The sequence below is a fragment of the Camelus ferus genome, chromosome 18, assembly GCF_009834535.1.
Source record: "Camelus ferus isolate YT-003-E chromosome 18, BCGSAC_Cfer_1.0, whole genome shotgun sequence".
NCBI classification, from domain to species: domain Eukaryota; kingdom Metazoa; phylum Chordata; class Mammalia; order Artiodactyla; family Camelidae; genus Camelus; species Camelus ferus.
The window spans coordinates 6,975,801-6,997,696 of record NC_045713.1 but is presented as its reverse complement, the minus strand read 5'-3'; the positions used below and the strand labels follow the sequence as shown (position 1 = coordinate 6,997,696).

At 47.6% G+C, this 21,896-nt stretch overlaps 2 protein-coding genes across 2 annotated transcripts in view; one reads left to right on the top strand and one right to left on the bottom strand.

Moving 5' to 3' along the window:
- Window positions 1–2,714: 2,714 nt before the first annotated feature.
- The window catches only part of ZCWPW1 (zinc finger CW-type and PWWP domain containing 1), a 43,946-nt gene continuing 24,764 nt past the window's right edge, over window positions 2,715–21,896 (bottom strand). The window contains exon 18 of the mRNA XM_032459718.1: window positions 2,715–2,809. Coding sequence (XP_032315609.1) covers window positions 2,751–2,809 — 59 coding nt within the window. The 3' untranslated portion in view covers window positions 2,715–2,750. The remainder of the gene's footprint in view (window positions 2,810–21,896) is intronic.
- Window positions 4,286–21,571, top strand: LOC106731089 (paired immunoglobulin-like type 2 receptor alpha). The gene is made up of 7 exons (XM_032459719.1): window positions 4,286–5,507; window positions 5,833–6,222; window positions 15,050–15,250; window positions 19,124–19,154; window positions 20,772–20,821; window positions 21,037–21,068; window positions 21,225–21,571. Exons 1-7 carry the CDS (start codon window positions 5,447–5,449, stop codon window positions 21,345–21,347), a joined length of 888 nt encoding a protein of 295 aa, XP_032315610.1. The 5' UTR covers window positions 4,286–5,446; the 3' UTR covers window positions 21,348–21,571.

The window sequence follows — 21,896 nt, the reverse complement described above, 5'->3', positions numbered from 1 at the left end:
GCACCAGGCTCAGTCAGGAGGCAGAGGGTGGGGGAGACAGGGGAGGAGACTTTGTTGTGGGTTCTGTGAGAAAGGCAAGGCAGGGCAGAGCAGGCAGGTTTAGGATTGGCTGGTTTGAATAATGTCTGCGGACTCTGGGGATTAGCAGCCTCCTTAGTTGCCTGGCATCTGGCCCTGGGATGAATACAGCACAAGAATATGGAGAATAAGAGTCAGATAGAGGAGGTGGCTGGGAGTGGGGGCTCTGGACTGGTTGGTTTGCGTATGAAGGGTGAGCTCCTGGACATGTCCATTGTTGTCCCTAAGAATTGACAACCCTGGCAGGGGCAGTCTCTCCCTGGTCTGTGAGGTCCCCAGATATCAGAGCATCAAGAATACAGCAACTGAGAAAACATAGTCAATACAAGTGCGAAGCGCCCAGCACACAGTGAGTGGGAGACGTCATCCCGCCTGCTTCAGCACCAACTGTGGGGCCTGGGTCTCCCTCTACTGTTTCACACGGTGAGTCTTCTCTGCTCAGCTGGACTCTAATTCCTGGAGCCCTGGAGGGCTCACTGCACGTCTGCATCCAACCAGGGCAGGACAAGCTCTCCCTGAGCCCCCTCCCCCCAAAAAACAAGAGGAAGTAAACAGACGGCTGAGTCCGCAGAGGCCCACAGACAGTCCGTGGGAAAGAGCTGAGACCAAGACCTTGCCCCTCATTTCTCCTCCTTCCCCATCCTTCAGAGAGCCCTTTGTCATCTTCCTGTGCCTGTGAGCCCTGCCAAGTCTCAGGGGCCATGCTCACATCCCTCCTGCCTTTGTTTCCCAGACCTGGAGAAGCGGCCAGCTGAATGAAGCAGGATGAATGACCATCTCTGGGACGGGCTGTGGGAGGAAGGGGAAGTGAGGGGTGGGGGAGGGGCAGGCACTCGGGTAAGCACCAAGTTGACAAGGTGCACAGACCTGAGTGTGCTCCGCATCCAGATCTGGAGGGTGTTAGAGTAAGTGAGTGTCCTCTCTGAGCCTCGGTTTCTTCCTCTGTCAGGTGGGAGTAAAAACTCCTCCATCTCACAGGACTGCTGTGAAAAGGAAGTAACACACGGCAGGGTCCCAGTGCCAGTGGCCTTGCCCCAGGGCAGTGGTTCTCAAACTTCAGCAGTTCCGGCTGGGGCCTGAGAATCGGCGTTTCCCCTAAGTTGCTGCTGGTCAACACTGTGACACCCACTGTGACACCCGCGGGTGGTGTGACTGGGTCACATGGTAGGTGTAGGTGTAACTTTTTAAGGAATGGCCAGAGCGGTTGTACCCTCTCACATTCCCACCAGCTGGGTGTGAGAGCTCCGGCTGTTCCACGTCCCTGTCAACAGTCAGTATGATTGGTCTACTGATTGCAGCCATTTAATGGATGTATGATGGTATCTTGCTGTGGCTTTCATTTGCATCTCCCTAGTGACTAATGATGTTCCACATCTTTTCGTGTGCTTGTTACCTATATATCTTCTTTGATGAAGTATCTATTCACATCTTTAGCTCATTTTTTTCATTGGAATTTGTTTCCTTATTAGAGTTCATTGTATAGCATGGATATACAAGTCTGTTACATGATCTACAAATATTTTCTCCCAGGCTTGGTAGCATCTTTTGAAGAACAGAAGTTATTAATTCTGATGAACTCCAGTTTTTCAATATTTTCTTTTATGCGTCATGTTTTTGGTGCTGAATCTAAGAAACATTTGCCTAACCCAAGGTCACAAAGATTTTCTTCTATCTTCTTGAGTTATATAATTTTAAGACTTACATTTAGGCCTGTAAATCATTTTGAGTTCATTTTTTAATATAATGCAAGGTATGGAATAAAGTTCCTTTCTTTTGTATACAAACGTCAAATTGTTCCAGTAGCGCTGGTTTAAAAGACTATACTTTCTCCACGTAGTTGCCTTTGCATCTTTGTGGGAAATGAATTGATCATAAAAGTGTGGGTCTATTTCTGTGCCCTCTGTTCTGTCCCATTGACCTATTTGCCTACCTTGGTGCCAATACGTCTTGACTACAGTACCTTTTAATGAGTCCTGAAGTCAGGCAGTGTAAATCCTCCAAAAATGTTCTTCAATTGCAAGTTTTTTGGGCTGTTTCAGGTATTTTGAATTTCGATAGGAATAGGGATTTTAGAATTGGCTTGTCAATTTCTACAAAGAAAACCTACTAGGATTTTTATTGAGATTATGTTAAATCTACATATTTTTGAAGGAAAATTGGGATCTTAACAATACTGAGTCTTCTCATGAAATCTCCATTTACTCACCTTTAATTTTTCTCAACAATATCTCACATTTTCAGTGTTCAGATCTTGCACACTTCCCATCATATTTATTCCTACATATTTCATGTCTTTGATATTATTGTAGCTGGCCTTGTTTTCATTTCAGTTCCCGATTCTTTGTTGTTAGTATAGAGAAACACAGCTGAGTTTTGTGTACTGATCTCGTATCCTACAAATTTGCTTAACCCACTAATGGTTCTGGTAGCTTTTTTGTATGTTCCGTTGGATCTTCTGCATAAACAACCGAGTCATCTGTGAATAAAGACAGTTTTTACTTCTTCCTTTCCAATCTGGATGCCTTTTGTCTCAATTATTGTACCTGCAGGGTTTTAATTTATAGAGACGACTTGAGTGATGACTCAGAAAGCTTAATGCCATTGAAAGAAGATTTTTATTACTTACATTTCCCAGAGGCAGAGGGTACACTGGTGGTGGGGAAGCACCAGCGTCATTCAGGAGGCAGAAACAAGAATGAGGATGAAGAAAACACATTCTTTATTATGTTTTCTGCGGGAAAAGCAAGGCAGGACAGGGAGACAGTTTAGGATTGGCTAGTTTGAATAATTCTGGTAGGTTTGGACTATACACTCTGTCCTTAGTTGTCTGGTACCTGGCCCTGCGTTGACTTAGGGCAGGGGAAATATTGGCTTGATGTGTGAGGTAGATAAAGGAGATGGGTTAGAGTAAGGACCCTGGAGTGGTTGGTGTGCATATGAAGGGCATGCTCCCAGGACAGCCCTTTGCTGTCTCTAAGAATTAGCTGGTCCTGGGAGGGGCAGCAGCTCCTTGGGCCGTGAGGCCGCAGATGTCACAGCATCAAGAACACGGAAAATTAGAAAATACAGTTATTCCGATTAGCCCTGTGGTGAGTGCAAGCCAAACAGATAAATGCAGAATCTAAGAAAATATAGTTACAGAAATCTCATTTGTGTTTCTTGCCTTATTTCATGGGCTCGAACCTTCCAGCACAATGAATGCAGGTAGTGAGAACACACGTCTTTGCCTCGTCCCCAATCTTGGGAGGGCAAGTAGGAGCAGGGTGGGGTGCCACGGAGGGGGAGGGGCTGGGGCAGTGGTGGATGTGGTCAATGAGGGAGGTGGACGCTTGGGAGAAAGCGAGGAGGACCTAGGGAGCCCTTATGTGGAAGCAGCAGGGCCTGAGGGCACCTGGCCTGCAGGTGCTCTACAAAAGTTACCCAGAACCTGCTTTGTAAAAGTTCTGTGCTGCCCAACAGAATGAGCAGTGGTGTCCCCTGGTGGGGTCCACCTACCCCCTTGGGTGGCCTGGCAGGGAGGAGACTTTCCAGGTCCCAAGTTAGTGGGGTAAGGCAGGAAGGGAACCATGTGTCACCCCACACACATGGCAAGAATGCTCTGGAGGCCCTGCCAAGAAGCCAGCAGGTCCCTTGTCCTCTCTTCTGACCCCCTTTTCAGCTGTTACCAATTCCGCACAAGCACCTTTCACAGCCCAGAGGGCTCCATGATATTAAGGCTCTGCGCCTCAGTTTCCCCTCATGGTTAAAATGGAGGTAAGCATTCGCCCATCACAGAATGTTGTAAAGCTGAAAATGACAAACTGGATATTTAAGGCCTGACTCAAACAAGAGGGTTCCATGAAAATGCAGAACCTCTCTTCTTGGGCCTGGGAAGAGGCCAGATAGAGGGCAGAGGGTGCCTGGGCCAACCATGGGAAATCATGGAAGAAAACTATTAAAATTAGGGGGAAACTGAGAAAAGGAGAAAGGAAGTCAGTCTGCTTGCTTCCACCTCCAGCACTGAGGCCACTTCCTCTGCTGAAATCGTGTCCTCCCCACCCTACCCCCACAGCCTGCTCTCAAGCCAATGCCAACCTCACCCTGGGGAGGGCGGAGCAGAGCCTCCTTCGCAGCCAGCCCCAAGGGTCACCAAAGGTCCCAGCCCCCATCCCTCAGCACCTCCACCACCAGTCCCAAGCTGGCAGTGGCCTCCATCAGACATGGTCCCAGGGACTGTCACCAGGATGACTCATGGCTGCTCTGAGGCTTCATCCCCTCTGTCCAGGGAAGGGTCTGGAGTAGCCAGGGTCTCACAGCTGTGGAGGGAATCCCCTGAGGAGCATTATTACAATACAGCCTCCTGGCGCTCACCCCCCACAGCTCTGCACTCAGAAGTTGAGGCCCAGAGACTCTGTGCAGCAACCAGGAGGAAGCATCCAGAAGGAGAAGGAGGCTCTGTGGGCTCAGCAAGACTGGAGCTCCAGTCCCGGCCCTGCCACTCCAGTCCTGGATGGGGGGCAAGACTTCTCTGAGCCCCTGTTTCCATGTGCAGAGAGAGGACAGAGGGCCCTGCAGAACCTGTCCTGCATCCGTGGGCGGAGGCGTGGCCCCCGGAAGGCCCACTCTCCGATGGGTGGGAAGGTGAGCCCAGTCTCACCCCGTAAACTCACTCGGGGAGGGTGTGCAACTGCACAAGGGGGCAGACCAGGGGGAGGGGCCTGGTGGGCCTTGGTTCTGCCTGGGGACTGCAGGGGAGACAGCAGGGGAGCCCCCGCCCAAAGGGAGAGGGACCAAGAGCCAGCCGGGTGCCCCTGGTGCCTGGGCTGGGGGCTGAGGCTCTGACCACCAGCGGCTCCCTCCTCCTCCTCCTCTCTGAGGGGCTGCAGCTGGGCAGGGACTCATGGCCGCCCACCTCCTGCCTGAGCCGGTCCTGCTGCCGCCCCTCCGCTGCGATGAGAGAGACTCTCAGAGAACCAGAGAAAAGGAGGGACAGACACCCAGAGACACAGCGACTGACTCCTAAGGAGGTGCCGAGGGGGTGCGGAGGCAGGGAGCTGGGCGGAGAGAGGAGCGGCCCCAGCTGGCCCAGGGCGGGACCGGGCCCCTCAGCGTGAAGCTGGGGGCTGGGAGGCCGAGACCACGCTCCCTGCGCGCTGACCACACGGAGGCCCTTTTGCAACATAGGAAAAGAAGAAGCCAGATTGATAAAGGAAGTGCCAGTCACTGCCGGGGTGGGCGGTTCAGGGAAGGCTCCCCCCAACCCCAGTCCTGAGGGAGCCTGACCTCGCCCTTCTGGTGCTGAGACTCCCCCCAGGCGGCCCCTCCACCGGCCTCCCCTTGGGCCTTGAGGTCTCTGCTTGTCTTCTCATCCCAGGAAGAGGGCAAGGCCATGGGTCTGGCCCTGCTGCTGCCCCTGCTGCTGCTGCTGCCGCCGGCATCTCCGCAGGCTGGTGAGTGCCCAGGCCTGTCCTGCTCTGCCCAGGGCCTGGGGGCACCCCGGGGAGGGGCCGTGGCCGGGTGTCTGTAGAAGGGGTCTCCTGGGGTTGCCGGCCAGGCTCCCACCCCCAACAAAGGGCTGGTCCCACAGTGCTGGATGCCCCCAACCCCTCACGCTCCTCCCTACCCCGAGCCCGGAGAGGGGCACACCCAGGCCAGAGGGCCAGTCCTGCCACTGTCACACACCCGCCTGTAGGTGAGGGTGCCGGACGGTCTGGGGTCACCTTCTTCATCTCTCCTGGTGGCTTCAGAGTCTCTCCCTCTCCCTCGTTCCTCTAGGTCGCCAGGCAGAACACAGTCCAAACTATGACTTTGGGATGAACCAACCAAATTCTCTCTCAGCCCCCGAGGGCGGCTCCATCCACATCCCCTTCTCCTTCTATTACCCCTGGGACTTAGACAAGGTTCCCAAAGTGAGAATATCCTGGAGATGGAAACACTTCCATGGGCAGTTCATCTACAACACAACTCCGCATTTCACTCATAAGAATTTCAAGAACCGGCTCTTCCTGAACTGGACAGAGGGTTGCAAGAACGGCTCCCTCCAGATCCGGAACCTGCGGATGCGGGACCAGGCCGTGTACTTCTGCCGGGTGAAGTTGAACACACGGCAATATGGCGAGAAGGTGTGGCAGTCCATTGAGGGGACCCAACTCATCATCACCCGGGGTGAGTCCAGCTGTCCTGTCTGAGGCTCTTGGAGGCCACTGATGCCTCGTTCCCCAGCCTGGTCTCCTTTTCCTGACTCTTCTATCAAAATCCTCTCTGCTCTTCCAGACCAGCCCCTCTGCCACCCCCAGGCCTCAGCACCTTCCTGGCCCCCAGCTGTCCTCCCTTCCTGCTCCAAGTTGGGGCTCCACCCTGCCCCTGGCCCTGCCCCACATCCTCCAGGTGACCTGACATCTTCAGGATGTGCCTGTCTCCCCTTTGTCATGTGTCCATGTGCGGAGCCCCACATACCCCATATCTGTGTCTCCCCACAGCCAGGAGCTCAGCCCGGCACACACAGTAGATACCCGATGGTGCCCCGAGGGGCTCTGTCTCCTGGCAACTCCCCATCACCTGTTTCCCAGTCTCCCCACTTCCTTCTCCTGCTCGGCTGCCCAGAACATGGCTCTCGGTGCTCCCACCCCCGTCCCATCTCTTTCCTCTCTTTCCCACCTCCTCTTCCCCTGCCTCCACCCTCTTTACCCTCCTTGTCTCTCGCACCCTCCCCCCACCTCTCCCGTGTTGTTCTGGTCACACTGTCCCTGCTGTCCACTCTGAGCTTGCTCCTGGGTCCTGGTCATGAAGAGGTGGCAGCAGCAGCAGTAACGGCAGCTCCCGCTTGCTGTGCACTGCGTCCCGGCTGAACGACCCAGTAGCACCAGCCTCACTAACCTTCCCCACGACCCCCAGTAACAGTCGCTACTGCTGTCATCCTCCCACTACAGGAAGGGAAACTGAGGCTGGCAGAGCAAACACCTGCTCAAAGTCACACCCGGTAGGGGTGGGATTTGGCTCCAATTTAACTCCAGAGCCTCCTCTCTTAACCATTAGCCGCTGGACCTCACTTACTGACCTGATCATCTTGTCTTGACCTATATTTAACCTAATAATGGACGTGTTGCATTAACACACCTTCCTCTCTTACTCAGTGAGGGGTAGGAATTTGAACCTCGGTGTATCTGTCTCCAGGGTTGGGGAGGAGGTCTCTCCCAGGCACAGGCAATAAGACAATGTGTGGTCTGTAGATAATTTTTTAGAAAACTAAAAATCAACTAATTTATTGTGGTATACGGTATGAGGTAAAGAACTAAGTTGATCTTTGTACCAAGAAACAAATCAGCTGCCCTCATTCAACTTACTGAGTACTTTTTCTCCATTGATTCTAGGTTCTAGGTTCTTTTGTAGAATAGCATCCATTTCTGGTCTGTCTGCTCTGTTTCACTGGTCTTGTTGTCTTATATCAGTACCACACTGTTTTAGTTACTGTACCTTTATCAGGTTTCAAGTACTGATAAGACTTTTTCCATCAGAATCACGTTACTTCTTCCTCAAAAACTTTATTATTGTTGCCTGCCTATTCTTCCATATAAATGTTAGAGTAAGTTTGCCAAGTTCCTAGAAAAACACTCATATTGATTTTTTTAGAATCAGCATTACATTAAACCTATAAAGCACTGGACAGAAACTGAAATCAGAATCTAATGTAGAGTCTTCTCACCCAGGAAGCGGTCCTGTTTTAAGTCCCTCAGTAAATCTAGGTAGTGTTCTTCCAAAGACCATAGAAATGGTCTCACAAGACTTTTCCTCTATATCCTTTATTTTTATGATTAATGTGCAATGTTTTAAAAATGTTTACTTTATTATAATATTCATTCTAAAGGTAATATATAAATTTTGACCAAGATGGTGGATTATATGTACATATTTACCTCCACTCCCTCCCAAAATCTACTAAAATGACAGTAAAAGGAATTTTTTAAGACAAAAATCCACGAGGGCAAAATATATGTGAACTAGGTGGAAAAAAACAAAATTTGGGAAGCTGGAAACAGACAGGACTGTAACTGGTTCAAGAGACCAGAGGAGCTAAACCCTAAGCCAGCAGTGGGGAAACCCAGAAGGCAGGCAATGTACACTACAAAACCCCTTACAGGGCCAGCAGTCCCCTAGTACACCTGACCGTGGGTGTGGAAGGGGGTCTGAAAACTAGAGGACTAGTTGAAAATCTATTTAAGAAGCAGGAAAACCTCCATATCCCCATCCCCCACCCCAGCAGAAGGTGGAGGGTTATCCTTTCTGGCAAAACTGGCACAAAAACTCTGGGGGAAGTACCCTGGGCATAACTGGCAGCAAGGGTTCTGTCCTTAAAACTGGATTTGGTGAACTGACGAGACCCGAAACACTTCAACCCTCTTGGATGCTCCCCAGGATGCAGGCAGCCAGGCTGCTGCCTCCTACCCCACCAAGGACATAAGATCACAAGATTCTTCTCTGAAAAATCTATCTGATGGGCCTGAGAAAGATCTAAAAATCTAACAGATCACTCTATAGCCCACTAGCACTTTCTGCCATCACACACACACAGCTTCCAACTAGTACAGCTTTCTGCTTGCCGGGGCCTTAGGGCAGAGAGATTGGGGTCTCAGCCTTGCAGCAAATCCCCTGCACTGAGGATTGTACCCTTGCCTCAGCTGCACCCAGGATGCTAGAGACTAGAGATTCTGTTTTTAAATTATTAAATTAAACACTTAACAAAAGCTTTCCCCATGAAACACAGAGAGCAAAATAATCAGGGGGGGAAAGAATCTGGAAAAGAAACCAAAACAATGGAGGGAGACTGAAAATTTTAAATATCATCCTTAAGAGATCACATGCATGTAACAAGAAAGAGTGCTTTACAAATGAAAAAACTCCTAGAAGTTAGAGATTACTAGCAAAGATGGAAAACTTAATAAATGATTAAAAGATGAAGTTTGTGGAAATCTCTCAGAAGGTAGAACAAAAGGTCAAAGATTTGGATACTGTAGTGGGTTGAACAGCAGCCCTCTGCAAAAGCCCCCAAAAGCTATGCCCACATCCTAATCCCCAGAACCTGTGAATAGTACCTTACATGGTTGCAGATGTGATTCAGGTAAGGATTTTGAGATGAGATGGTTAACTGGGATTATCTGGGTGGGCCTTAAATGCTAATAAAAGTATAAGAGAGAGGCAGTGGGAGATTTGACACAGACGGAAGAGAAGTCAGTATGACCACGGAGGCATAGAGACTGGAGTGAAGCAGCCACCAGAAGCAGGAAGAATCAAGAAACAGACCCTCCCCCAGAGCCTCCTGAGTGAGTGCAGCCAAGGTGACACCTTGATTTCTGACTTCCAGAACTGTGAGAGTAAACTCCTGTTGTTTAGAGTTGCCCAGTTTGTGGCAATTTGTTACAGCGGCCATAGAAATATAATATAGAAGGCAGGATAAGAAAAATTGAGAATTGGTCCAAGAGGTTGCACCTCTGAATAAATGGGAGCTTTAAAAACAGGGAAGAAAGAAGGCCATGGGGAAGAAAATAACTACAAAATTACTCTAGACATTTTCCAGAACAAAAGAGCCCAGCAAAATGGGTAAGATAAAAAGACCTACTTCAGGGCCCTGCAACATGAAATTTCAAAACACCAGGGATAAAAAGATCCAACAAATTTCCAAGGAGGAAAGAAACAGGCCACATACAGAGATTCAGGAATCAGAGTGGCTATGGCTGTCTCATAGCAATAGAAGAAGCTGGAAGACAGCAGTTGAATACCTTGAAATTCCAAGGGAAAATATTTTATTCATTCACTTAACAAATGAAATAACAAATACTGATTGAGTGCCTGCTATGGGTCAGGTCCTACTCTGGGAACTGGAGAAACAGCAGTTACAACAAAACAAAAATGTCCTCAGTGATGGAACTTACACTTGAGTGTAGAAAGAAAACCACAAAAAAAGCAAACAAGTTAATTCTGTCTGTGTGTCAGGTGGTGGTGGTGGTGAGAAGAGAAAAGGAGGAAAATGAAGCAGAATTGGGGGGATAGAGGTGCTGGGGGTGCTGCTTTATTCAGATGGAACAGGGAAGGCCTCTGGGACATTCGTCAGGGTCCCGGCAGGAAGCAGCTGCTCAGACAGGGTAACTGAGAAGAGTTTTGAGAGGGGAACAGGGTAGGGAAACCAGTCAGGGAGGTGAGAAATCTGGGACCAACCACAGGCCTAAGGAGCAGGGGAGGATGTAGATACTGGGACCCAGAGAGGAAATGTGGCCTCTGGGGAGAGAGAGTCCACAGGCCCATGATGGTTAGTTTGCTGTGTCCACTTGACTGGGCTAAGGGACCCTCAGACATGATTTCTGAGTGTGTCTGTGAAGTTGAGTCTGGAAGAGATTAGCAGTGGGTGGGCATCATCCAATCCCTTGAGGGCCTGAATAGAATGAAAAAGGGGAGGAAGGGCAAATTTGCCCTCCACTTGAGCTGGGAAGTCCATCTTCTCCTGTCCCCAGGAATCAGAACTGGTTCTCAGGCCTTTGGAATCAAACTGGGACTTACACCATTACCCTCTCCTGGTTCTCAGGCCTTTGGGTTTGGACTGGAACGACACCACTGGTTTTCCGGGGCCTCCCCCTTGCTGATGGCAGATCATGGGACTTACCAGCTGTCATAATAGTGTGAGCCAACTCCTCATAATAAGACTAATTCTGTTTCTCTCTATATATCCTATTGGTACTTGTTTCTCTGGAGAACCCTGACTAATACAATGTTTTTCAGGGAGGGGGCCAAGAGCTATGTCCTGACTTACCCTCCTCTCCCTCATCTCCTGCTGGTGACTCCCATTGGCCACTGAATAGGAACCAGTGGGTGAGAGAGTGCATGGCTGGAGTCCACCAAGACCAGCCTCCAAAGGCACAAAGCAGAGTGGAGAGGGGCTAGGGAGAAATCTGGAGAAGCCAGCAGAAAACTCCAGCCAAGGCACAGACATGTAGGAAGTGAGGGAGAGGTCTGGAGAATGTTCCACTCAATAGGGCAAAGGCTGTGAGGTGGGACAGTAAAAGGGTCCCTCTGACTGCTGCGTGTAGAATCAGACTACATAAATGATTAAGGTCAAAGCAGGAAGACCAGTGGGAGATGATGTGACTACATTAGGGTGATGGCAGTGGTGGGTGAGAAGTCGCCAGACGCTGGTTATCCTTGAAGACAGAGCAGAAAGGATTTTTAGATTCCATATGTAAGTGATATAGTATTGGTCTTTCTCTGACTTATTTCACTTAGCATAATGCCCTCCAAGTCCATCCATGCTCTACACCAGAAACTAATACAACATTTTAAATCAACTGTACTTCAGTTAAAAAGCAAGCAAACAACCCATTTAAAATATGGGCAGAAGAACTGAACATTTTTCCAAAAGAGGAAATGCAGATGGCCAACAGGAACATGAAAAGTTGCTTAACATCACTAATACCAGGGAAATGCAGATCAAAATCATGAGACATCATTTCACAGCTGTCAGAATGGTGATCACCAAAAGAACACAAATAACAAATGTTGACAAGGATGTGGAGAAAAGGGAACCCCTGTACACTTTTGGTAGGAATGTAAACTGGTGTGGCCACCATGGAAAACAATATGGACGCTTCTCAAAAAACCTAAAAATAGAAACCTAAAAATAAAATATGACCCAGCAATTCCACTCCTGTGCATATATCCAAGAAAAACAAAAAAATTAATTCAAAAAAATACATACACCAGGCTATTATTAGCCCCACTATTTAGAACTGTCAAGACATGGAAGCATCCAAAGTGTACATCAATAGACGAATGGACAAAGAAGATGTAGCACATATATGCAATGGAATACAACTCACCCATAAAAAAGAAGGGTATTTTGCCATTTGTGGCCCTTCATTCACTGTTGTTTTTTTTGCACTTCAAAAACAAGAATTTTGTAACTGGCAGAAACATTTCCATTGTATCAAAAACAACAAAACACCCAGAAAAACACTTAACCAAGGAGGTTACCTATACTCCAAAAACTGTAAAACATCAATGAAGGAAATTGAAGATTATACAAAGAAATGGAAAGATATCTTGTGCTCTTGGACCAGAATAATCAACACTATCAAAATGGCCATACTGCCCAAAGCAATCCACAGACCCAGTGCAATCTTCCGTCAAGATACTCACAAAACCTTTCACAGAACTAGAACAAATAAATCTAAAATTTATATAGAACCATAAAAGACCTGAGTTGCCAAAGCAATCTTTTGTAGGTCTGTTTTTTTCTCTTTCTTCTTTTTTTTTTTTTTTTTCCTCTTATGGTTTGATGACTAGAGAAGTTCCTTTAACATTTGTTGTAAAGCTGGTTTGGTTGTGCTGAATTCTTTTAGCTTTTGTTTATCCGTGAAGCTTTTGATTTCTCCATCAAACCTGAACAAGAGCCTTTCTGGATAGAGTATTCTTGGTTGTACGTTTTCCCTTTTCATCACTTTAAATGTATCATGCCACTCCCTTCTGGCCTGTAGTTTCTGCTGAAAAAATCAGCTGATAACCTCTTGGGAGATCCCTTGTATGTTATGTGCTGCTTTTCTCTTGCTGATTTTAATATTATCTCCTTATCCTTAATTTTTGTCAGTTTGATTACTTTGTGCTTTGGTGTGTTCCTCTTTGGGTTGATCCTGTGTGGAACTCTCTGTGCTTCCTGGACTTGGGTGACTGTTTCCTTTCCCAAGTTAGGTAAATTTTTGGTTATTATCTCTTAAAAATTTTTCTCAGGTCCTTTCTCTCTTCTCTTTCTGGGACCTGTATAATGTGAATATTAGTGCACTTCATGTTGTCCCAGAGTTCTCTCAAACTATCCTCATCTCTTTTCATTCTTTTTTCTGTTCTGCAGTAGTGATTTCCACTAATCTGTCTTCTAGCTCACTGATCTGTTCTTCTGCCTCATTTAGTCTGTTTTGGTTCCTTCTAGTGTGTTACTCTTTTCCATAATTTTTTCAACTCTGTTTGGGTATTCTTTATATTTTCCTACCCTTTGCCAAGAACTTCCTCATGTGCATCTATACTCCTTCTGAGTTCTCTGAATATCTTCACCATCATTACTCTAAACTCTTCTCAGACAGATTGCCTATCTCATCATGACTTATTTCTTCTTCTGGAATTTTATTGTGTCTTGGCCTGAAAGATATTTCTCTGCTGCCTCATCCTGTCTATCTTTCTATTTGTATTTTTATGTAGGTTAGTTATATTTCTCGATCTTGGAAAGGTGGCCCTTTGTGAGAGATGTCCTATGCGTCCCAGCAGTACACTCCTCTCTTGTCATCCAAGGGCCAAAGTCCAGCTGGTCCCAGTGTAGAGTATGGCCTGTGCTTGTGGATTCCTTCCACAGGCTTTGGGATTATTGTTTTCTTACTTCTGGTATCTGCCCCCTGGTGGATGAGGCTAGACTGGAGGTTTATGCAGGTTTCCTGGCAGGAGGAGTAGGTGAAGCTTGGTCCTAGACCTCTGATGGGTAGGGCTGTGTCTAGAGGCATTTGTGGCTCAGAAGTCTGCTGATGGGTGCGGCTGCCTTCTCACCAGTATGTTGTTTGGCCTGAGGCTTCCCAGCCCATAAGCCTGTTAGGTGGGACTAGGTTTTGGTGCTAATGATCCAATCAAGATGTCAGCCTCCAGGAAAGCTCATGCAGATGAACACTCCTAGAATGTCCACCACCAGCTTTTATGTCCCTGGATGAGCCACAGCTGTCCCCTACCTCCCCAGGGGAACTTCCAAAACCAAAACGCAGGTCTGGCCCAGGCTCCTATGAAATCACTGCCTCTGTCCTTGGACCTCACACATATGAGATTCTGTATGCCCTTCCCAAGAGACTGAAGTCCCTGTTTCCCCCAGTCTCATGGAGCTGCTGGAGTTAAGCTCCACTTGCCTTCAAAACCAGATGTCCTGGGGTCTTTTCCTCCCAATGTCAGAGCTCCTGGTTGGGGAGCCTGACGTGGGGCTCAGAATTCTCACTCCTGTGGGAGGGCCTCTGCAACTTAATTATTCTTCACTTTGTGGGTCGCCCACCCAGGGGATATGGGACCTTATTATATTGCTAGCATGCCCCTCATACCGTCCTGCTGTGGTTCCCTTTTTATGTTTCCAGTTGAAAACGATCTTTTTTGCTAGGTTCCAGTCTTTTTTTCAATGGCTGTTTAACAGTCACTTGTGGTTTTGTTGTAGTCATGAGGAGAGGCTAGCTCGTGGTCCTACTACTCTGCCATCTTGAATTGGAAATGCTTAAATCAATTTTTTAATGGTACCTTAAATATCTACAAAGATACGATCTGTTTGTAGAAACTAAAGTTTAATATACATTAATTCAACCTTAAAAATATATTTCCAGTATAGACTAGGTGCTTTACAAATGTTTTCTCACTTATTAAAACAATTTGTGTAAAAGGACAAATACTATTTGAATCCACTTCTAAGAAGTACCTAGAAGCAGTCAAATTCTTAGCGTCAAAAAGTAGAATGGTGGATGCCAGTGGCTGGGGGAAGGGGATTAGGGAGTTAGTGTTTAGCTGGGATAGAGTTTCAGTTCGGAAAGATGAAAATGTTCTGGAGATGGATGGTGGTAATGGTTGCAGAACAGTGTGAATGCATTTAATGCCGCTGAACTGCACATTTTAAAATGGTTAAAATGGTAATTTGTGTGTGATATATATTTTACCACAATAAAATTTTTTTTTTAAATCTTGCGATTCAGTTATCCCTATTTGTAGGCGATGAAATGAGGCTCTGGGATCACACCACTGATCAGTAGTAGTCAGGATTTAAACAGAGTGATATGGATTCTAAACCTCCAGGTCTTCCCTTGTGACTCCCCTCCCCATGGAGGAGCTTCAGAGAGTTGCTCCCCACCCCTCATATTCTCCAAATTAGGGAACAAGATGTGACAGCTTCACCCAGATACCTCCAGTCCCTCAGGGGACAATCTGCATGTTTCCTATGTCTTTTCAGCCACCATCACAACCACCGCCACAACCACAACCACCACCACCACCACCATCACAGTTGGCCTCGGGGACTCAGAAGGGAAACAGAGTTCAGAGTCTTGGCCTCTGAGTATGGGAGCTACAGTTGGGTTGGCACTGGCCGGCGCTGTGCTCATAACATTAATTGTGGGGCTGATTGTGTACTTCACGTGGAAAAGAAGCAAAGGTAAGTGGTCCAGGACCTCCAACCTCTCCCCATGATTCCTAGCTAGGTATTTCTCAGAACCTACCCACATCAAAATGACCATAGGCGTCCATTAAAAATGGAGCTCCCTGCTGGGCTTGAGGTCTGGGCTTGGGAATTCGAATTTTTAATGGTCTCCTCAAATGGTATTTGTGTGCCATTAAGTTTGGGAAGCACTGCTCCAGACCAATCCCTCTCTGCAAACCCAATCATTTTCCAGTTGTTACCTCTTAATCATTTCTCCTCAGTCTTAACTTTTGGTTCACAAGGAGGGGAGGGTATGCCCTGGGAAGAGTAAGGAGATAACAGAAGGGAACAAGAAGTTGGCTCCACCCAGCAAGCATTGGTTGGTGCCTACTTTCCAGATGCCTATTTTCCAATTTATAATTGGAGATGCAAAAATAAGTAAGACATAAGCCCTGTTTTCAAGGAACTCAGTGGGGGATAGAGGTGGGGACAGTTGCCTCAAGGACTAATTGACTCATTTGGGAAGAACTATGTTAAGTTGGGAGGAAAGAGGTGTAATCAAGTCGGACTTCCCAGAGGAAGTGATACCTGCAAATAGTTTCAAAGAATTAGCTGGGCAAATGGTGAATGTGCTGTAGAAGTCACTCTCCTTCCAGAGAAAGGAAATTATTCTGGGAACTGCAAGTATCGCAGGGCTGTGGAGGAGGCAGGAGAGGAGGGAGAAGAAGACCCTGTAAATCACACCCAGGAGCCTTCGACCCCAGAGGCAACGTGAAGCATCGGAGTGGCAACCCAGCTTGGCCTTGCAGATACACCGCACTGTGGTGGAGAGGCCGGAAGTGGACCAGGCTGAGAACAGTCTAATGAATGTGTCAGTGTGGATGGAGGAAGACAGCCAGATCCTGAGAAACTTAAGAGGAAAAACCAGTAGCACTTGGGAATGGATTGGTATATGGTCGAGGAAGTGGGAATAAGCCCCATGTTTTCAACATGGGTGAATGAGGCCATGGTGAGACCACAAAGTATATTAGGGGATATAGAAGGTCAAGCACCATGATTGGGAGAGAAGGATGATTCTTTAGTATGGGTTATTTTATATTTGAGAAGCGTGTGTGGCATCTGAGTAGAGGTGTCCATCAGAAATCTGGATTATGCATTTACAATTGAAAGAGATGAAAGGATAGAGGCATTCATTATTTATGCCACAAAATCCTCCAAAATTGATTTGAAATACTGTAAAGAAATTTTAAAATAAGAGGAGATTAGCACTATCAGATTAGTTGAAGAACAGAGGTGAAGAGCATAGAATCTAGAATGTCTGCAGCCAAATCCTACTTCACACCTTGGCTGGGTAAATACTGGCACAATGATACTACTTGTCGAGCCTCAACTTCCTCATCAATAAAATGGGAATAATAATAATACTTTCATAGAGGTTGTCATGACAACTAAATGAAAAGCATTTAGAATAGATTCTGGCACAGAGTAAGCACTATATCAGCATTAGCATTTATAATTATTAAGCTACAATAATTAAAATGACACAAAACTGGCATATAACAGATGACAGGTAACAGATAAAGCAATGGAAAAAAATAGAAAAATTCAAATATAGGCAGGATGAAAACAGAGCCAAATATAATGGAATTTAGTAGGTTAAGAGGAAGCATTTCTTAATCAGTGGGGAAATATGAGTAACTCAATACATGGTGCTGGAGTAGCATCTGAGAAAAAGTAATGTTATCTCCCTATTTCATAATTTGCACCAAAATAAATTCCACAGAGATCAAAGATCCAAATAAGGAAAAAAATAACCCCAGCACTAGAATAAAGCATGTGAGACTATTTTGTAATCATAGAGGGAAGATGAACACCCTGAGTATGACATAAAACCCAAAGACTATGAATAAAAATACTGATAAATTAAACTATATACAAAATTTTTTTTTAATTCTGTGGAGCAAAAACCACAGTGGTTGTGTCCTGAGAGTGAGAATGAGGGTTGGAGATGAAGAGAAAATGTGACATAGTCACTAAGGAAATGCAAGATGATTTCTGAGGATTAAACTCAGATGAGAGGCCAAGATGTATAAAACCATCCATGCACATGATTATGTTTTTCCCCAACAGTATTCAACCATGTAGGTTTAGAAACCTTTAGAAAGTATTGGTTAGAAGTTCTGTTCAGCTGCTAGCACCAGAGAACAGAAATAACAGTGGGTTAAATAACACAGAGGGTTTTTTGTTCTATTGTTTCCCTCATATAAAAGGATCTGGAGGCAGACAGCGGAAGCACTGTTCTTAGGCACTCAGGCTCTTACCTTTCTGCTCACTGTCCTGGGTACTGGCTTCTGTCCTAAAGGCTGCCTAATGGCCCAAGATGGCTGTGAGGACTCCAGCCATTATTTCTGAATCCAAACAAGAATCAAGAACAAGGAAGAAAGACAAGTTTATACTGTATAGCACAGGGAACCATATGCAATGTCTTGTAGTAACTTATGGTTAAAAAATATGAAAACAATTATATGTATGTTCCTATATGACTGAAGTATTGTGCTGTACACCAGAAATTGACACAACATTGTAAACTTACTATCCTTCAATAAAATTTTAAAAAAAGAAAAAGAAAAAGAAAAAGAACATGGAGGAAAGGCCAAAAAGACCATGCCCCAGGTATAAGTCCTCCTTTTTAAATAGCCTTCATGAAGTCCTACGCACAACTTCCCCTTACATCTCATTGGCTATATTTAGTCATATGTCCCTCATCTATCTGTAGGGGGCACCCTACCATTCCACATAAAATCAACGTCCTGTAACTGAATACAAAAAGTGAAAGGATATTGGGTGAGCAAATAGCATTCTCTGCTTAGGAACACACCCAGGATTGGAAATCTGTCAGCTTAGTGTGGCAGACGGACAGGGGAACAAAGGTCAAGGAGCCAGTGAGGGCACAAATGGAGAGAAGGCTCAGCAGGGAGCTTGGATAACCTGAAAGAAAGTAGCTTACCAAGGGACAGGAGTTCAGTGAGGTCAAAGCACAGGTATAGAGGGATGATGACAAAGGAGAGCTGGAAGAAAAGAAAGTTGTAGCATAAAAATGACACTAGCACTTCCTATGTCAGAGCTCTCAGTCCCAGTGATTAAAAAACAAAAACCAGTCCAGGATGCGGCTGAGTGGAGCAGGTCACTGGACTCTGGGGTGGGGAGTGAGTCCGCTGTGCTAAGGCTGTCCCTGTGGGTGACGGGACCTCCCAGGGCGGTGCTGGCTGGTGGAGAGGACATGTGGGAACGAGGGGCCAGATCCCTGGGAAATGCTGCTGCAGGACTTGAGGAGGATGTGGAGGGTGAGGGCTGCAGGGAGACAGCACAGGTTCCAGTGGAAGGGGGCGGAAGGGACCGGGCTGCAGTGTCAACATGGATTCCAGACACAAGGGTCACAAGGTGGGAGAAACAGTTGCCACCCAGAAGGGCAGCCCAAGAAGCTAGCTTGTCAGGGCTGGAGGGAGCAGCGGTACCCATGACAATGGCTGAGTGGGCCAGGACTCAGCAGGGGAAGGAGCAGGTTGGGGGATGCCCGGGAGTTCAAGGAAGGGAGAGAAAGCAGAGAGAAAGGTCAGGAGAGAGGGCAGGGTGAAGGGGTGCAGGGGGCAGAGAAGAGCTGCTGTCCTGATTGGTGTTGAGGATGACACAGGACAGATGTGGGCGGGCTCAGGGTGCCACCTGGGTACCAGCTCTGAGTCCCAATTCTTTCCCAGGTGGGTTTCAGCACAGCTGCTTCCCAGCTGTGGTCTCTCCTAGGATGCACTCAGAGTGGGATGGGGCAGAGAAGGCAGGGAGGAGATGTGCCTCTGTGGATGGCACACTGACAAGCTGTTGGTCCCCCTACAGGTCTGCAGACTAAGGCCAGAACCCCAGCCAGGTGAGTGAGTTTCATGGGGGTAGGGGGTGGGCAGTGGTTTGGGAAACAGGAAGTTTCCTTCTGAGAACAGTGCTGGGGAGCCTTTCACAGCCAATCCCCTCCTGCATTTTTTAGTACACATCCTCACATGTCCCCTGACAGGCCAGGTTCTTTACTTCTTGAGGCTCTATCATTTTAAAAAATCAAGTACAGTGGACCAGCCCTTTCTCTGATTCTTTCCCAGAATGGCTCTCTTTGTCTTTCTCTGGCACCCCCTTTCCTCCTCCTTTTGTCCTCATTTCTAAGCTTTTCACCTTGGTCATCCTGGTTTCTCTCCACCTGAACGTCTGAACATCATCCTTCCCGAACATGAGAAAGGAGGGAAGAGGGCAGGGCACAACCACTGAAGGAATGACACAGAAATTGAGGACAGGACAAACTGGTTCCAAGATGGTGGAAGACTCAATTTCCAGTAGACCTTGAGCCTCGTGGCACACCCACAGGTGCCAAGACAGTTCCTAGGCTGACCACAAAAGGTCAGAAAGTGGGCAGGGAGCCCAATTCCTGGAAATCCCTGACCCTTCCCCAGAGTAGTATGAGTATTCCTCCCATTCATTACTGTATGAAATTACTGAACCCATAAAAACAGACAGCCCCACACCTCAGGGTTGCTCTCTTGCCTTCTGAGATGGGCAGCACTCAGTCTGTGGAGCCTGTATCCACTTTTACTTTAAATTAAACACTCCCACACCCCTCAGTCTCTCTCCTCTCACCTTTGGAGATGGCCCGTGTTCTGCCCACGGAATGTGTATCTCCTAAGCTGCTCTCCCTTCTGAGTGAGTCGGCCCGCACTCTGTCTGTGGAGTATGTTATCTCCCTGAATAACCTTGCTTTCACTTTATTATGCTTTGCTCTTGAATTCTTTTCTGCGTGATGCAAAAACCTATTCTCAGGCGACAAACATACCTACCTCCTCCACGTTTTTTCCTCTTTCTTGCTCCTCTTTTAATCTGTCCTTTTCCCCTGTGACGTGGGGAAGGCCACCAGGATCCTCTGCCTCCAGCTCCTCTACCCTCTGACCTTTCTCAGAGCAGCCTGGTCCCCTCCCCTCTGGCCCCAGTTCCTCTTCCTTTCCTGACCTCTCTCCCTCCTCACCAACCACCTCTTACCTTTCTCCATCCTTTTCTTCTACTTCCACACTTTTCCTTCTTGCAGCCCCGCCCTCCTTCCTCCCCCTCCTGACTCTTGCCAGCTGTCCTCCTCAAACCCCTCCAGGGTGGCATTTCCTCTGGGGACCAAGGCCTGAGCACCAGTTTTCAGTCTCCAGTTTTAATGGAGGCGCTCCAGCAGAAAGGATGGGAACTCACCCTCCTATTTCTCCTTCCTGTGTCCCTCCAATAAGGCCACTTTTCTAGAACAATCCACCTCAGTCAGTGCTCAGGGACAGGGCTACACCACAAACTGCCCCTCAACCCTGTCCAGGCAGCCTCCTTCTGAGAGCCTCATACCGTTGCCCTCATGTTCTCAGTATGTGCAGGCAGGTCACAGAGCCCCCAGAAAGAGAAACAACCCCAAGCAGGTGTTAACTCTTTTCTGCCCAGCCTCTGACACACCGCCCTCCCTCCTGTTCCCATGCAGGGGATCCTTCCAAAATATGGAGGAGAAATACGAGAACACTGGGAATAAAGGTAAGCCCACTGTCATTCCTGTTCTCCAGCCTTCCTTCTTCCCCGCACACTCCCTCCCCATACCCATACCTGTGCCCTCAGCACCCTACTTTCTCCCATGCCTCCCCCACAATCTGGGTCCTGACCTAGAGATGACCTCACTACTAGCGCCCCCTGCCGATTTCTCTACCCTGGCTGCCATGACCTGACCCAGGCACATCTTGATTTTTTTCTAGTGCAACATACAAACCCCAAACGGGACCCCAAGGTAAGCAGCTCAGACTAGGGCCTGAAAGGGAAGTTTGGAGAAGGTGGGGTGGGAGGAACAGAGGGACTGTGGTGTCGGTAGTGTGGGATCGCTGCTTTGGGATGGGACCCCTCCCCCTCTGCTGTCTAACCCCTTTCCTTTTCCTTTCTCACACAGGATGATGGCGTATGCTATGCCTCCCTCACCCTCTCCAGCTTGACCTCACCGGCAGCACCTACCTGCCCCCCTCCCCATAGGGGCCCCCAGGAAGAGACCGTATACTCTGCCTTAAAGGCCTAAGGAGTAGTACTGAGTGAGGACCTCCTTAAAGTCAGCTGCACACAAAGATCTGTTTCCTATTATCACCACAGCCAGACACAGACGACGCAGAAGCCAGTGGGTGCTGAAGGCCACCAAGGACCTGACAGACACACAGTCACCTGCTCCGATTCCCTCTTCAAATTTCTACCCCTTGCCCACAAAAATAAAAGTGACTGTAGAATTTGCCTGAATGCATCTAAGGAGAAAGATGATGTCACCTTCAACTTTCTTCCTTCTCACCAGAAGTGAACCATAATAGATACCTCACACCCAGATCCCTCATCTAGTACTCTTTTCAGTGACTGCCACAGACCAGGGACCAACAAATCCCCAAACACTGGTAGGCAGCCTTGAACCCAAGGTCTGTCCCTCCAATCTAACCAGTCTAATTCCCTTATGACGATAACTAGCGTGTACCGTGTTAGTGCTTTACATGCATCTCCTCTTTTAGGCATCACCAACAACCCTGCGTGGCACTGGATGTACCACTTGAGGCAGGATAACAAGAACCAGAATGGTTCCAGTGCT